The following is a 17309-nucleotide window of genomic DNA, read 5'->3' as shown; positions in this document are numbered from 1 at the left end:
CACTGTTTTATCAGCATAAATAAATTTTGCTCACTGACCCATATATTTCTTATCTAAGTGAACCAAGCTACTTCTCCCTGACCACTTAGTGCAAGTTAGCCAGGCTTTGTGAGCAGCATATAATGATATGCAAACTAAAACCATAACTATGTCAATTTAAGGTCAAAAAGGCCTATTTGTGGTTATTATGGAAATCAGTTTAAATGCAAGGTGCCTAAACAATGTGTCTTTGCGTACTGGCTCAGCAAAAAAACACAAACAACCTGCCAACATCTGCTTTTTGAAGTGTCAGATAACATTATTTCCAGGACGACATCAAGGGCCTTCATTGGCTATGCATAAGGTCAGTGAATATTAACTTCATTTACACTTGGCTGAGAATTGGCTGGTGCCAACAATAGGGGTTTAGATCCTCTGCTGAGCAGGGTTAAAAACTGACAGAAAGCTGCCATTGAGGAAGATGGATGATCGTACTGGCTGACCCTATTTCTCCCCAAGTGTCACAGCTTCGGCCTCTTTTCTATCTTCGCAACAAAAGACCCTCCCTGGGCTTCCCAGTGGCCTTCAGCTTTATTGGTGCTAACAGGCCCAGACATTTTCATCGATTGGATTCTCTACCTCTTAAACACAAGAGCTTGCCCTCCCTGGCTAGCCAAACCTTGGCACAGATGTCTTTTTTTGTAATTGCTTCTCTGCTGTCTGTTGGGAAGGATGCAATCGGACAGGCGAACATCATGTCAACACAGAAAATGCTTCACCATTTATCTCGGTTTCCCAATGGCATTTTAAGGAAAGTGATACCCTGCTTGCCTGGGGGGGCAGGGGTTAACCCTTCAATGGCCCAAAGTGTCTATAAATACAGAAAAAGAAGTTGCCATAACGTCCCTGTAATAAAATTCTACTGTATTTGTCCTACACATCATTTTACAAATTATGAATTTAGTTTTCCTCATCAAACTGTTAAAAATATACATCTCTAAATGCACAGAAATGAGTTTAGTATTGTTTCTATGTATGCTTTTACATCAGATCCTCAAGGGCCTTTTCAGTCAAGTTCAAAGTATACATTCAAGGCTTGAATAGTTAATAATACAAACACCTGTAGAATTTCCAATCTATTTCAATCTGAGGGCACACACTTAAGAAAAATCACAAAAATACACTAGGAGCTTATATGGAATATATCTATTAAATGAAATGAAAACAATTATTCTAACAGTTGAATGACAAAATAACAGGAGAAAGGATATAAAGGAGACATAACAGAGCTGTAGAGAATGCTTTCGGGTTGAAGAAAAGCAAAACTGATGTTCCTTCATTTTTTTTTTTTTTCCAAACATCTGCTACTGGACATTTGCTGGCAAAAGAGTAATGGATTTGACAAGCCACTTGTTTGATCCAATACAGCAATTCCTGTCTTTCTGCATACACCATGGAAACACGCAGCCTCCTATCATAATTTATATATTTTCCCAGATTCTGGGCTGTGCTGCATGTGCTCTGTGCCAGACCGATTGTTCAAAGGCACCCTTAAAGGCACTACAGCCTGCCAGGGGACTGGTCTGCCACTGAGGTGCAATCAACAGGATTATAGCAACCCGTGTTCTGCCTAACAGATTTATAGCCAGAAGTGAAGGAGCATGGATTAAATGCTCCTATTAACACTCACGGCTCAAGTTACCTTGCAGGGACTGGGCATAATTCTCTGTTCAGTGATGAACTGATGGAAAAACAAATGGACAGGAAGACATCAAGCTGATCCTTCACAGAGATATGGGGTTTGTATTGAATAGTATGGAATAAGCCTCTCAAATATGAAGATAGAAATATATAGGATAGGAGAGGTCACAAAGTTGGGAAAAAAAACGCAATCCAACCTAGCAGTTCATCCTACAGGTGAATGGAAGTAACAGCCAGCAAAACTACCTCTCTGCCATGATGTGTCATGGCAAGATGGATCAAATTATTTCAGTTCTCCAGTAACGCTTGTAGTTATAATTGAGGATGGGGATTGGAGAGTGTGTGTGTCTGGGGCAGGGGAGTAAAAAGTCAAATATTTTCTGCTGGAGGAGAGAGAAAAATTTTCAAACTAGCTGCTATAAAAATAAAAAAAAAAAAGAAAAAAAAGAAAACTCACTCATAATTCAGCCATAAAATAAAAAGATGTACTATGAAAAAAATATGTGTGAAAGTAGCTGAAGTGATTTTTGAAAATACTGCAATACATATATTTCTTGGAATGAGATGTTTATTGCATACAGCCTACCACAATATAAAATAATGCAATTGTGTGATTGTACACCAAGATTCATGATGACTTTTTTTTTTTTCACTACTGGAAGGGAATATTGTCACAGTAATGAGGAAAACACACATTTTTCATATTTGTAGTAATTCCTATTAAACAAACTGCTTTTAGCAAGGACTGCAAGACTGGCCCCTTGCTCTTTGTGTTAATAACAGATGGTTATGACATGGGGCCAATTCCTGTTTTTCTTACTTTCACAAGCAGTCCCAAGGGAGTCATTATTATATATATATATATATATATATATATATATATATATATATATATATATTTTTTTTTATGAATAAAACAAGCAAGATTTTACCCAAGGGAAAATAAGCAGTTTTGCAACAGAAACGTTTGTGGTGCCCTTTTCCACTGGGTAAAAGCAGGGAGCTCTGCCTCATTGCAGGAACACCCTGCCTGCCCCAAAGAAGCATTAAGGAACCCCAGTAGCAGGTACTTGGAAGAAACAGAGAAAGAGAAAACTGGCACACAAGTATGAAATTATAACAGCTCTCAACAGATTTCCCCAATATGTTTCAGAAACTGTTATCAGGGACAGAGATTGGCAAGGGATTCCCAGCAGCACGCTTCTTCCATCTGGAGTGGGTGGAACTGCAATGTCTCCCAAAGCTGAAAGTTATGGGGATTTTAAAGAAGACACGACAGATCCAATTTTTAACCTACAGAGTCTTGTAACACATGGGGCACAGGAGTTTTGCCCCCATGGATAATCAGAGGAAAAGGGCTCCATTCATATGTTCTCCTTTGCAATCACCTTAATGAGCAGCCCTCTGTCTTAGTTAATAAATCCAAGTCAACCATGATATATTTGGAACACATTCAAAAAATTAAGATTGAGAAAAATGACAAGAAATAAGTATCTGTGAAGCAGGTGCTTATCATATGTTTATGACCAGGCTGTTCACTTACACAGGAAAGTGTCACCTCCCTGAAAGTCACTCCAGCCCATAAACTACCATACTGTTTCTTTAGCTAAGTACTACCACCGTGGTAAGAGCAGGTGCCCACCACAAGAAGCAGGAGGAGTTCAGACACTCTTTCCACAGCACACAGGCTACTCAGCTTAGGGTATGTGGAATTGGTATATGACACACTAAGAGCTTGCTTATGCCCTCCTTTAAAAGGAGGTGTGAGGGTGCCATAAGGGTGTCTCCATTTCACTGACTCTAAATATATCACTGATTCCAGGAGATGCACACAACTGGTGTCATTGCAGATATTTAAAACTGACTTCTGAAGAGACCATAGAGATGGCAAGACTGAAAGACCTCTTCCATAATTTCAAAGTAATATAAATTAGGGGCTGGGGATTTTCTTCTGCCCATAGAAAAAATTCCATTAGTATATATCCATTAGGTAAGTACATATAGCACTCCAAAAAGCAACATAAAAAAATATTGCTTCAAGCTGAACGCTTAAGCACCTCACAATCACAAACAGCTAGAAACAGAACAGTGACATTTTTTACCAATATATACTACACAAAACTGAAGTTTTCTTGACTGGTGACCACAGTGCAGGAAAGTGAAGGCTTAACTTAAAAATCAAGTGAGTCTAGGATCTAGGATACTTGGAAGGATAGCCTCCCTTTGGAAAGGACAGCCCAAGCTCTTTGTGTATGGGGAGCTGATCTGTAATGTTTCTATGTATTCAGATGACCTGAGCAGGTTGTTTGTGCACAGTCCCAGAATAATGCCCATCAATCAATGTCAACATTCTTCCAAGCTCCACTCTGACTGGCAACTGACAGTCAGTTATCTCCTGAATGTTAATTAATAATGAATACCCTTGTCACTGCTTAAACACACAAAATGTCTTTAAATGGCAGAATTATAAAAGTGGGGTTTGTTTTGTGAGAACAGGTATTGCATTTTCATTTAGTCCTTGTATTAAGGAGAGAAATAAAATCCCTTACTCAGATACTGCACATCATTTGTGCTATCAGCCTGTGCTTTATTTTCTAAAAACCATTCATCTTTACTTGTCATGGAATTTTGAATCTTTTCTTCTTGGATACATGATTTTTTACAACAATAATACACAATACAATGACTGCAGCACTAAATATGACAAAAAATCTTTAAGATAAAAGATCAAAAGAAGGTATGTCATTGTCTCCTCCTATGTTGCATTTGCCCAGGGAAAAGAAAAACTGTTTTAAAAAAAAGATGCCATTTCTCTCCCTTGTTTACCAGCATTATTCACTAGCAATTCCACTGACAAGATTTTTTCAATAATAGGACAAGTAGAGACTTATTTTATCTGACAAACAAAAGCAGACAGACAAGCATATGCATCATAAAGACAAAAATTATGCCTTTTAATCAGAAAAAATAAGTGATATGCAACTAATTATAAGTGTTAAGCAAAGAGTAGAGACAGTCAGAGATCACAGATTGAAAATTCTATTCCATCTGCACAAGGGGACATGATTTTCAATCCCACTTATGATTTTAAGCACATGATACTTTCACACTTCCCAGCATCAGACTGCAGATTAAATGTGGCTGAGATGTCCATAGGTGAGATAATTAGGTGACAATGTGGAGCTTTGGGATTTGCTAATAGTTAAAACAATATCCATTTCCTTTAATTATCAGTTTAAAGGACTTTATCAGTACTCTTTTTTTCTAGTTAGTGCCAATAAAACTGACCACACTTTGAAAAATGTCCACTTGTCTGTATAACAGACAAATGTATTCTTGCATAATCAGCACAGAACAATGTCACAATTATAATATACTCAGTAAATATAATTAATGTTATTTTTTCCTGAAGAGCTACTGATATGCAACAAACCTTTTCAATAAATTAAACAAAAAAAAAAAAGGAGAGTTATGTAATTTCTTTACTGTGCAAATAAATCAATCAAGAAAAAATATGTTGACATTTTGAAACATGAGAAAGCAAATATCCAAGATTCAATGCTTGATTTCAGCTAAGAGGCTGTATCATGGGCCTGATCCAAGACAATAAAATCAAGGAAGAATACCCTCTCTTTGAAAGTATTCCAGTCATATTCCAAAACTACCTCTATGTAGCAATTAAAAACGAAATACCAAATATTATCTTAAAAAAAATCTGTTCCATGCAATCTTTTTCTTCCCAGTTACATTTTTTTACTTGATATTTTAAGACTTCAAACAAAACTATACATTCTAACAGAAACAAGGGAAAAGATCAATACATCTCCATTTGCTTTGACATACAAACACATCACTCTTATAAGCAAAAAAAAAAGTCAGTAGAACTTTTTCTCCAGTTCTACCATTCAACTAATAAATACATACATATATACACAATGCAAATAATTAGTCAAAAAAAAAATTATGTCAATATTTGGAATCTCTAGTGCACAAATAGTAAACATTAAATAGTTTATATTTTATATGCATGTCTGTGTGTTTTTTATATTATATATATTCACATAAATAAATATTTGAAAAAGAAAACTCATAACCTAAGGCATTGGAATCTGTCACTCTGTATGAGTGGTTCTAACTGCTACACTATGAGAAGAACAAGTTTCAGCAGTAGCTAATAAAACCTTCTAACAGTGACTACATGTTGGTTAAAAGACATGCCCTATTTGAAGCAAGAGATCCAAACTCAAATTCTCCTCAGCAAGAAAAATAATTGACCTAAGCCTGGATAACATGAGTTGAGTGAGATGATGTAAATATGGCCAGTGATCACAGCCACATGTTGCTCACTCAGACTGTGTCCCACAGACAAATTTTTGAACATGCAATTTGTTCCAGCATCCATCCAGTCACATAAACTGCCAAACTTTTAGGAATACAATAAACTTCACTTACAAAGCCTCAATTGCCAACATTCTTTAAGAATTTTCATGGTAGATAAGCAAGGGTTCCAGTATTTTATATAAGAGATTGAATGAGTTTCTCAACACCAACTATATCCCTCTGTGGATACAAATTGATTGATTCAAATAGGCACCACACACACTTTCACTAAAGGTATCATTTTTTCTCAAAATCTAACCATATAATAATTTAAATAGTTTAGTGTAAAAAAAAAAAAAGGTGGTACACTCAGGAAGTTAAAAAAATACTATGTTTACTACCCACAAATTAACATTAGCTCATAAACTGAGAAACTGTGGGATTTGGAGGGTCAGAGGCCCCATGCCATTTTAACTTTTCAGGTCAAGTGGATCAGGTCATTAATACAAGCTCCATACAACTCCTGAGTTTTGTTTTGATGGTCCATCACAAGTGGATGAAGGATGTTGTGCCCTCTCCTATCCATGGATTTAGACTTCCATAGGAAAATATGCACACATACACTATGTTATAAGACTGGAAATAAAGCACATACATGGTCATTTGAGAAAAATTAGCTCTAGCAACTCTCAGGGGACACTTCCACTTTAGTCATATTATGAAGACACGTGCAGTAAGACAAAGAAAGGGAATGTACAGCAGGTCACATACATATGGCCACCACATCAGTCACCTGCCATCACTGCCATGAACACCAGTCATCTACAATCCATGGTACATCATACTCACTACGTGCAAGGAAAGGATAATAACAAGTTATAGCCACTAATTATGCTAGAGATTATACATCTCACCAGTGGGAGATATACCATCAGGGGAATTTTAGGGTGCCATTTATATCCACTTCTCTGTATACATTTATAGCAGCACAATATTGCAATTCTTAAAATTCTAATAAAGCATGCATTTAAATATGTTTCATCAACCTAGAAGTTTCAAGTTTAAGTAGATGCTTACACTTACCTAAAACTTTAGCACTTGCCTCAGTAGGAAAACATCAACACATGATGTTACTCTCATTAAGTTAATAGGATTCTTTCCATTAAGTTCTGGGGATGGTGCCTCAGCCTGCAATTCTACAGACAGTTTCCTGCATTAGGCATTACTTCCTTAAAACACTTATAACTTGTTTAGTGAAAAGTAGAAACCTAATTTTTACACTTTCTCAGCGTGTTTATTTATAGTAATACATAGTGTCAGAATTTTTTTTTGTTAAAAAAAAAAAAAATCAGTAGCCAGTCTGCTGTAGACTTACTCCAGCCTTTCTAAAGCCTTAGTGTATTTCACAATTACAACAAGAAATAACTTTTGCATTTATGTATACTAAATACATTGCAAAATATTAACAGCAATTGTGTTTCTCAATCATGTACTTCCTTTTTTTCCCATCAATCGCACACATTTGAGGTACGCACTGATATCAGATGATATTAACAATTGGAGTTGATTACACTTTTACTGGAAAAATGCTTGGTACTATTGTTGCAGGAGAGCCATGGCTTGCCAAGAGACACATGTAACTAATCCAAATCATAAAAATTAAGAGGTTAAAGTATCAAATTACCCTGGGTAAAAAACCTTGATGTTTGTTAGAGATCTGAGCAACTTTATCCTCCTTAAGACAAGCAGCGGGGCCACCCAGCTAAATAAAAATGTACAGATACATGCCCTGACAGGATCTAAACTCAAGAAATACCCCAATTCTCATTGCACACAAGTTTTATACTTGGTTGCATTTGCTACTCTGAATTAGACTTATAAATTAGTTTGATATTAAGCAAAATTTTCCAAAGAGCATATACATTCAAAGAAAGTTTTTTTCTTAAATGGAAAATCTTTTCTTAATGAAGAAAAATAGAAGGAAAAAGTGTTAAATACCTAACAGACACTCTCCTCTTTGTTGGTGTGTTGTGTTTATTAGGGAGACTGTGAAGTCAGAAACAGTCATTACTGGAAAAATATACAAAAATACTTTCACCAGAGCCACCAGGCACACATTGCTGATGTGTCTGAAGGCAAGAAATGAAACACAAGATTAACACAGTTTCTGCTGTGAACTATTAACTGGATACTATTCACTTTCACATGTAACATATATTTTTCATTAATATTAGGGACAAGAGAACTCACTGTGACAGACAGCAGCAGCACAAAGATTAGGAAGTGCACAGGGATAAAAGCTTCTCTGAGTAAGGAGAAGCGTGTTCATAAAATTGTCTTAAATGCATTTGCTACCGCTGCTGTTTTCACAATAATGCTAAGTTATAGAAGAAATTAGACACACCATTCTGTAAAGAGGAGGTTTTTTTTTATGAAATTAAAGACAGGTAATACTGACTTAAATAGTCAACCTGCCCTTTTTTTGGTTCTCTGATGCCACAACACTGTGAAGGATTACAGTAGAAATTATCTACATATTTTTCCTGTCAAGTGTTTGGCTTTTAATAAGCTCCCTGAATATACTTTTCTAATTCTTTGAAGGAAACTCCTGCAAACTGTTTTACTCTCAATTTGGTTCCAGCCTTAAGTTTTTTATAAAAGTAATATTTATAGTACCTCTAGGAGAGGCAAAAACAATACAATCAAGTTGTATGTATATAACTTATATAGCTTATTATAAAACGTCGAAAGATCCATTTTGACTTTGCAGATATTAATTTGAATGTGTTTTATTTGTTTTCAGTCTAAAAGTGACAATCCACAATAAATTGTGTATGACTTACAGTTTTTAATAGCTAAATTATCATTGCAGACAGAGCTTGCACAGTATAGGCCAAGCCAGCTGAGAAGTCAAGAAGCAAGAATTAACTTTTAGTCCATAGTTCAAGTAATAATAAGTATATTAACTGAAAACCTTCACTAAAACTGTCTCCACAGTTTCCCAAGTGAAAACAGAAAGATGTTCTTAAGGATTTAATGCCACTTAATATACACAATAATAGAGGAAGTTTGGGATGTATCAAAATTCAAAAGTAATCTAGTTAACCAAACATTTTGCCCACATAATTTCCATTTTTTTTTCAGCTTCAGTACCAAACATAGATCACGCCATATGGTTCTCTCACTTCTTAAATAAAAACTCTAAAAGCCCTTTACTTAAATTTCTTTATTTTCAGGGAAAAAAATATACTTTGAACTGCAGCTTTCTTGAACAACTTTCAACAGCATTTCAGCATAGAGATAATAGATGTTTTACAGATACATGAAGTAGATCAGGTAGTTATTAACATGTTCTTTGTCAGTTCTTCCATTAATTGATCCCTACTTTCAGTTTCTCTGTAACCTACTAACTCTTTTTTTTCAGTTCCTGAAACCTTGCTGTCTGGATGGGTTTTGTTTTGTTTTTTCTTAAAAAGCTAATAGTCATATTTAACAGAAGGCATGTACACTTATAATACTCCTAATGAGGATCATACGTGACGTGTCCCATTTTCACTCAGAAATGAAAGAATACTTAGATTTATTTTTAGTTGCCTAATTCTAAGAGGTTAACAGAAAACCTGGACAAAACCAAAAAAAAACCACACCAAAACAAACAAACCAAAAAACCCTCTCAGAATTTCTAAGTAAGCAGCTTCTTTTTCATGTAGGAAAATTTGTTTATACTTAGAAACATATCAAACTTAGAAAATTATAGCAAAGCCATTAGATGCCTATTGCACCCTTCACAAAAGATCTCTGGGCAGGAAAGTTTGTTCCAGAAGCAAAACGTATGGTTTTGGGCAGCAGACTTGACAGAATGAGATTCCATTTCTAAATACCAAGTAAAGCTTCACTTAGAGCAAACAGCAGATACACTTGATGGCTGAGGAGTTAAGGGCCCAGCTGTTGAGCAACCATAGCTAATTCAGTAGTGGCATCCCAGACCCGTAAAACAGACAGCTTTCCCTGTAACTAAAGGAGATATTACTAAAATTCTCTTAGATTTCATTGCTGGTTTTGTTTTCATTTCAAAATCTGTGCACAGCAGCGGATCTGACCAAAAAACATCCAAACAACAACCATGCAGCAAATTTAATTGAAGAAGTTCATATTCATCAAACCTCAAGTAAAATGCAAAACTAAAATTAATTCCTGGAGACAGCAGAAGCAAGGGGCAGGCTGGAGGGCAGAGGAGAAGAGGCTGGAGAGGGAAAGAGCTCTACATTCAACTACATTATCCAACAACCCCACTTCTAGGATCTGGGCTCCTGATTGCCCATTTGCATGTGCAATTTCACTTCTTTCAGCTGTTCTGGAGCAAAACTACTAGTTTATTGGGAACTGAATCTGTCAGTAGCTCTGCAGTTGATTCATTTTAGGGATCACTCTGATGGCATTATCAATGGAAACCAGATGCCTTTTGACTGCCTTCATTACTTATCACTTTGACTTCCCATCATTTTACTTCTCTCATCTCTTTATGCCACATTTGGGAGAGGGTGCTGTATCACCAAAACTATGATGACCTATAACCAGACCTATCAAATTAATTCAGATACTTCAGGCAAATCAGGACTACAGAAAATCAATTGTATCTTCGAGCCAAAAAACAACACAGAAGAGACCTGAAACAGATTTTACGAAGCATGAAGGCATCCATTTGTTTCAGGGAATGGCCAGCCCTGACCAGTGAGAATACCAGCCATTTTGTGTTACTTCATTTGGAAAACACTTTCAAAGAGGTCATATTTAACAGTGGACATAGCTCTTTTCCCTTTCTTTTCCCTGTGCTTTCACATCCAGAAAGCTGAAGAACATGAACCAAGTAGGTCAAAGGAATCCAAATTACTTAGAGAGACAAATAAATTTGTAAAAATCGTTCTCTTTATGAACACTAAACTGTTTTGAAAGGAAGATATAGCAAGAAAATATATCTTTGTACCACATCTCCCTGACAAGAAGGGAATTCAGAAGACTACAGGGTGAATGACAGCCAAAACATTCAACTTTCTACAAATTCCAAAGGGGACTTGAAGCCAAAATTAAAGCTCTCTATTTCATGTTAGAAACACCTTCAGTAAATTCTTGACCATCTAGCTAAAAGGTCTTGCTTTCACTTTAAAGTATCTAGTTTATTTTCCTGAACCTGCTAGGATCCTTTGCAAAGACACCTACCTTTTAAACTTTTTCTTTTTTTTTTTTAATCAAATAGTTCATATTCAGCTGTATGTGATGCCTGATATCAGATCCCACTGGCCTTTCTTTAAAAAGGAACAGAAAAGTTATTTAATATGTTAGGGAATAAAAAGAGAAGGAGATAGATGCTCTGCTGTTGAACTTCTATGGGCTTCTGAGAAAATGACAAGACTCAGTGACACAGAGATATACCCTCATTCTCTGCTCAGGTTCAATTAGCTGAAACTAATTACATTCTCTTCCCTAGAGTAATTTTGGAAGCAAACGGAAGAAAGGTAACTCTTCTTCAAAAGAGGAAACATTTAAAGTCTTGATGATATAAATGCCATTGAAAAGTTTTCTACCATTTTTCCCATCTACACAAAGCAAAAAATTTTCAAGTTAAAAATGCAGACAGATATGTCAGCATAAGTTACTTAAGTTGCAGGTTATCCACATCTTCTGTGACGCACTCCCTGAGCTGAACTCTACACCCTAAGCACAAGCAACTTGGGCTTTTGGGAAGCTAGTAATATTTGTTTTAATTACAACTTATTCACATTCCCATCTTAATTCATTGCCCTCTATTAATAAATGTGTAGCACATCAGCTCCTAAATGGAGTAACATTAAAAAACAAAACACACAAGAAAGAATAAAAGAAAAAAAAACAAACAAAAAAACCCACAACCACACATACTTTACCACAAATATGATGCACATAAGGCAAATCCACTTTCTGGATCTGTTATCAAGTAATATCTCACAAAGTGAAGAGGTAAAGTGTTTGTCCCAAGAAGAAAAAAGAGCAGGAACAGATGCAGCTTGCTCTTTGGCACAGTGTATAGCACTTGACAAAGTCTGGAAAGAAAAGCCTGTAGCTCCCTTTTTACCTCACCAAGACAAAATGTGCAAATAGCTATAATCTCTTCCTCATTTGGAGGCCAATAAAACAACTGTTAATGCATACAGTATTATAATATGTTTGACAGTAAAATGCACCCATTTGGCTTTCCCTAGGAATGGGATTTTTTGGACTTGGTGCCCAGAGATCCATGTAATTTCTCAGTTCAGTAATGTTAAGAGAAGCTTCATACCTTCTGAAATATCACTCTACTGCTCTGATTGAATAAATTTAATTCTCTCCCTCTCCACCCCCAACTAACATGAAACAGATGGAAAATACATTATAGTAGAAGCTCTCATAGAATTATTTTCACCTTCAAATATCAATCACTGATCACAGTGTATTCCTATACACGCATAACATATCAAATGAACTCCACTCTCAGAAAAGTCCAAGTTAGACCTATTGGGAGTCCACTACAGTAACTGAGAAGTCCATTGGGTTTTGTGGTTGGGGTTTCTTTTGTTGGTTGGATGACGGTTTTTTGGTTGGTTGGATGTTGTTTTTTTTTTTTTTCATAACAGATGTAATGCATAGTGTTAAAAGAACTGAATATGTCTAAGTACCTTTCTGGTACTGCTGCTAGGTACCCTTCAAGATATCCTTTAAAATGCACAATTTCCACACCTAAGCATAGTGCTACACACCAGCAGACCTAAGATCAACACTGAGGAAAGAGTCTCCTTGCGCATAAGCAAAACAATCTGCAGCTGAAAGTTCAGAAGCTCGTCTAGTTTCTTTATGTTTGTTTCACACAGCTTTAAGATTTTGCTTTAAATTGCATTTGTGATCTCTCTGAAATTTGGTTCTCTTATGTATGTTTTAGACTACTGAGGTCACAAGGATTCTTTGGCACTCGTATAGTGAGAAGTAATCGGTGTACATCCAAACTCAGTTTGAAAGATCAAGCAACGAAGAGGTGTGGCAGCACAAAGAGGGAACACAGGGAACCTTATTTTCCAGGTTATGTGTTTCACCACTCATGATTGTTTTCTTCCTTATCCTTCCCAGCACTACAAGTTGCTTACATTCATAAAAAAAAAAAAAAAAAAAAAAAGGAAAGAAATGCATCCACTGCAGAGTTGTGTATAAATCAAAATTCAATTGTTTTAGTATCTGAACTCAATAAATTTCATAAACAGGAGAGGAGCTGTATGCAAAAGGCACACATTATTCAATCAAAGACAGCCAATCAAGCTAGTGTAACACAAATGAAAATCCCTGCTGAGTTACAGGCTGAAGAGATATTTGGAACTACAATGTGGTCATCTACTCCTACCTTTGCTGCAAAACAGCCAGATAAGGTATTATTCTGTATCTTTAAAGGACAACCCTATTGTGTTAAGTTAATTCAGCAGAGCTTTAGCAAGTGTGAGGGAAGAATCACAGACGTCTGCGCATCCTGACAGAGCACAATACTTTCTGCCCTGAGTAGTCCCAAAGAAGTCACACAGCATGCCAGGTACAAAGTATTTGCAGAAGTGAGCCCTCAGACAGGGCTACAAAAGCTCTGGGTTAAGGAAGTACACAGCAACTTGGTTCCACTTGATCTGTTACACAGCTTGACAGTAACAGATAGCCAGTTGCATTAGTGTCAATGTAGAGATAAGTTCCTCTCAATATCTGTCACAAAAAACAGACGCAGTATCAGTGTGCCAGCTGCATTATCGGTCACCACATAGTTGATCATACTTAATAACATCCTCAAGCCCAGCCAGGACACACAGACAGCAATTACAAGTGTGTGCCACAGTCACCCAGATCGCTCTGACTCAGCGTGCACTCGACGAGTGCCTGCCCACCACCTTTTCCCTCTCAAACACATTAGCTTGCCTCAATATGGGGCCAGAGTTTGTTTTGAAACTCTTAACAGGATCACTGAAAGAAAAGAGGAAAAATACCATAAATGATCCTCTGGACTGCTTCCAGAGTAGCGTGTTCTCCCAGCGATTGCTTTGGAAGCAAGCCAAAAATGGGAAATGTTCTTGCAAATGAGCATGCCACCAGGCTCAAGTACAAGTTATCATTTAATTCTTTTGTCAACATCAGCGCAGTTAGAAATTAAGAAGCCTATTCAGTAAACAGGTTACTTGAATTCCAGTCATCAAACATAAATTTCTTCTCTATCCATCCCTGCCATGCTCACTCAGGTTATGTCCCCCACCCCCTTCCTAACATATACTGTTTGTTTTTTTTTTTTTTTAATATTTTCTCTCCCTTATTGAAAGTCAAATAAAATTAGTATATTAATTACATTAATGATAACCTGGTCTGTAATCAAGAGCAAATTAACTAAAAAAGGGAAAAAAATCAGTCACTCAGAAAAAAAAATCTAAAACCTCAACACAGACTTCTATGGGACACAGCACTTAATATTTTTAACAGACCTCTAATACAGTCTACTGAACAGTTTTGCTGGGGCAGTTTTTCACATTACAATTACTCCTAATGAGATCACCCTCTGCAGTGTTTAAGCGTTCATCCCTTCCCAACAGAACAATGAAAGATTTGTGTGGAGTTACAAAGCCCTGAGATCAACTCCACTCACTTCACCTTCTACTGAATTTCCTCATAGAAACCTGTCAAAAGCAGAACTGTGTTTTTTTCATGTGTACAAACTATTAATCAAGAGACTCATTTACTTTTTTTTAGGATGTCCCAAATCCTCTACAGTTTTTGAAGTCCTCATCAGACTAAGGCACCTCAGACTCAATGAGTGCTACCAGCTTTGTTTTTGAGATTATGTACATTTCTCCTCTTCATAGATTTGTGGGGATTTTTCCACTTTTTCACTTACAATATTTCTCATCAACAAATGTCTACCTACATTGCAATAAACACATGTTGATATAGAACTTCTTGTGTTATCTTGTGATAAAAAATCATAGACCTTGTATTAAATGTATATTAAAATACCTGTCTCCAAACAAACTGCACATTCTCTTGTTCTTATTGGAAGCAAAGACAATAAATGTCTTATGCCTGTAGCCCCAGTGACAGCAATGCTAAGGGTAAATATAATTCTAAGAACATGGTTAACTGAATCAGTCTTGAATCAGGAAGTACAACTCAGCAGTCTCTGATCTTCTAGTATTTTAAAATAATCACAATGATTCAACTGCAAGCCAAAGTTTTGTGCAAAAAAAAAATTATAGAAAGGATATTATACTTTATTCTGAAAATTTGATACTCCATTTTAAATATCTGTCTTACATTTAGAGGTTTTACGCACTTGACACAAATCTTTAGCTTGGTTTTGATTTTACGTATATTTTTCCCATTACTAACCATACCCATTCTGTTTACTACATCCATTTTAGCTTTCTTATAATTATGTCAGAGATCATGTGAAAGAACAGACTGTTTACCTACTCACACCTGACATTATTGCTACAATGTTCTGTGATAGGTATGACTTACTCAGCCTTACCAAAAGGTGCAAGAAACAGTCTATAATTTTAGTCCCGAACCTATCTTTATACTTACGACTTCAAACCTTTTTCTTTAAATTCAAAACAGCATTGAGCAACCACAGATTTTCATAATCAGACAGACAGACTGATTTAGATTAACCAGTATGAACTTCAGATTCAGTGTGAACTACAGACTGAGGATCTGAAAACTTTAAAAGCAGACTGCTGATGCATTTCTCTTAAAAAAAAAAGTGAAAAAAAAAAAGAAAAATCTGGTAGAACATGACCTACAATTTCAAGTTGTGTGTTTACTTACGTTCACACGTGTCTCCTTTCTGCTGGTATCCTGCTTTGCAGATACATTTTCCAATAGGCACTAACCATTCTCCCTCCGCGCTACAGTGCATCTTCGGCGAGTTCTCTGCCTCCTCCTCCGCACTGCTGACACAAGTTCCTCGCACTTCAACTAAAGAGGAAAACTCTGAGCCAGTCACTGTGTCAGGAAAAATAGCTAAGTTCTCAATGATGGACCAGCACTTCTTGTAGTAGACCTTGACAGAGACCAAAGCAATGCAGGCCCCTACGTCCTGAAACGCAAGATAGAATCCTTTTTTGGACAAAGGTCCAATTTCTCTCACCTCTGTGTTAAGTTTCATTTTTCTCTCCCCAAGATCACCCTGGGTAAAGCTTTCATCTGCTGCAATAGTGTCTATTTTTACATATTGGTTTTCTCGGATATTCCTGCCAGTGTCGTAGTCTGTTTCATAATAATACAAGTTAAAAGTTTCCTTACAAGTCCCCAGAACTCCAGGAAGACTGTTACAATCCCTCAGAGTGAATTTCAGTTCTACAAAAATCCTTTGTGCATTGCTTTTTGCAATCCAGTTAGTCCGAAGCCAGTTGTTTTGGTTTGATTCCATCACCTGGCATACCTGGTATGTTCGTATAGGAGTGTAGTTTTCATCCAGTCCACTAATTTCTTCCCACTAAAATGATAACAAACAGTTAGTAATAAACAAGAAGTATGTCACCAGATATAACTACTGAGTATTTTAAAAAACTTCACACAACTCACATTTCCCTTCTTTTTAACAGTAAGTCGTTAAAAATACTGTTCAGCACCCAAAAGAAGAAAATATATATTAATGCAGGAGTAGGCTCTCTCTCCATTCATGTCTGTCCCACATACAATTTCTAAAATCATCATGTCATATCAGGGGCACAGTTGCAAAGGGGTAGGTAACTTCGGAAAAGGCTGTTTAGCATACCAGGTTCTGATTTCACCCTGAGCTCACACACATTTCTTTAATGTCACAACAGTTTTGAGTGAGCAAAGACCAAAAGGAGGGAGGCAGCTTCTCTTCCAAAGAAACTTAAAATCAGTGAAGTCTTAGAAACTGAAATTGCTTAGCATTAGTGTACATAAAACTTGTGCATGTAAAACTTCCAATGAAACTTGCAGCTGTATAGAAAGCACGGGATCAGGTCCTGAAACTCATGAGCCAGATGATTCCCACCCCTATGTGATTGAAATGGCATAGAGAGAGGGCAAGAGAAAATTGACAGAATTAAAAATCTGAAAGCAAGAAAACATTTTAGTTGTCACCCTTTCTTTCAGTCTACCTTCTGTTTTATTTACAAACTGAAAGGGTAAGTAGCAGCTCCTCCTCACCTCACCTTTAGTCCAGTGGCTGCACCCATATTAGAAGGGGCAAACTTCATTTAGCTGAGAGTTCAAATGAACCATGAGACTGCATACAGAATTAAAAACAA

General features: G+C 36.5%; 1 protein-coding gene across 7 annotated transcripts in view; it reads right to left on the bottom strand.

Annotated features, from left to right (window-relative positions):
* The window catches only part of EPHA7 (EPH receptor A7), a 165809-nt gene that overhangs the window by 138037 nt on the left and 10463 nt on the right, over positions 1–17309 (bottom strand). For all 7 annotated transcript variants that reach the window (XM_053972822.1, XM_053972820.1, XM_053972821.1 and 4 more), the window contains exon 3: positions 15853–16522. In XM_053972822.1, coding sequence (XP_053828797.1) covers positions 15853–16522 — 670 coding nt within the window. The remainder of the gene's footprint in view (positions 1–15852; positions 16523–17309) is intronic.

This window comes from Vidua macroura, chromosome 3 (genome assembly GCF_024509145.1).
Source record: "Vidua macroura isolate BioBank_ID:100142 chromosome 3, ASM2450914v1, whole genome shotgun sequence".
Taxonomy (NCBI): Eukaryota; Metazoa; Chordata; class Aves; order Passeriformes; family Viduidae; genus Vidua; species Vidua macroura.
This window is presented reverse-complemented; position numbering and strand designations above follow the sequence as displayed.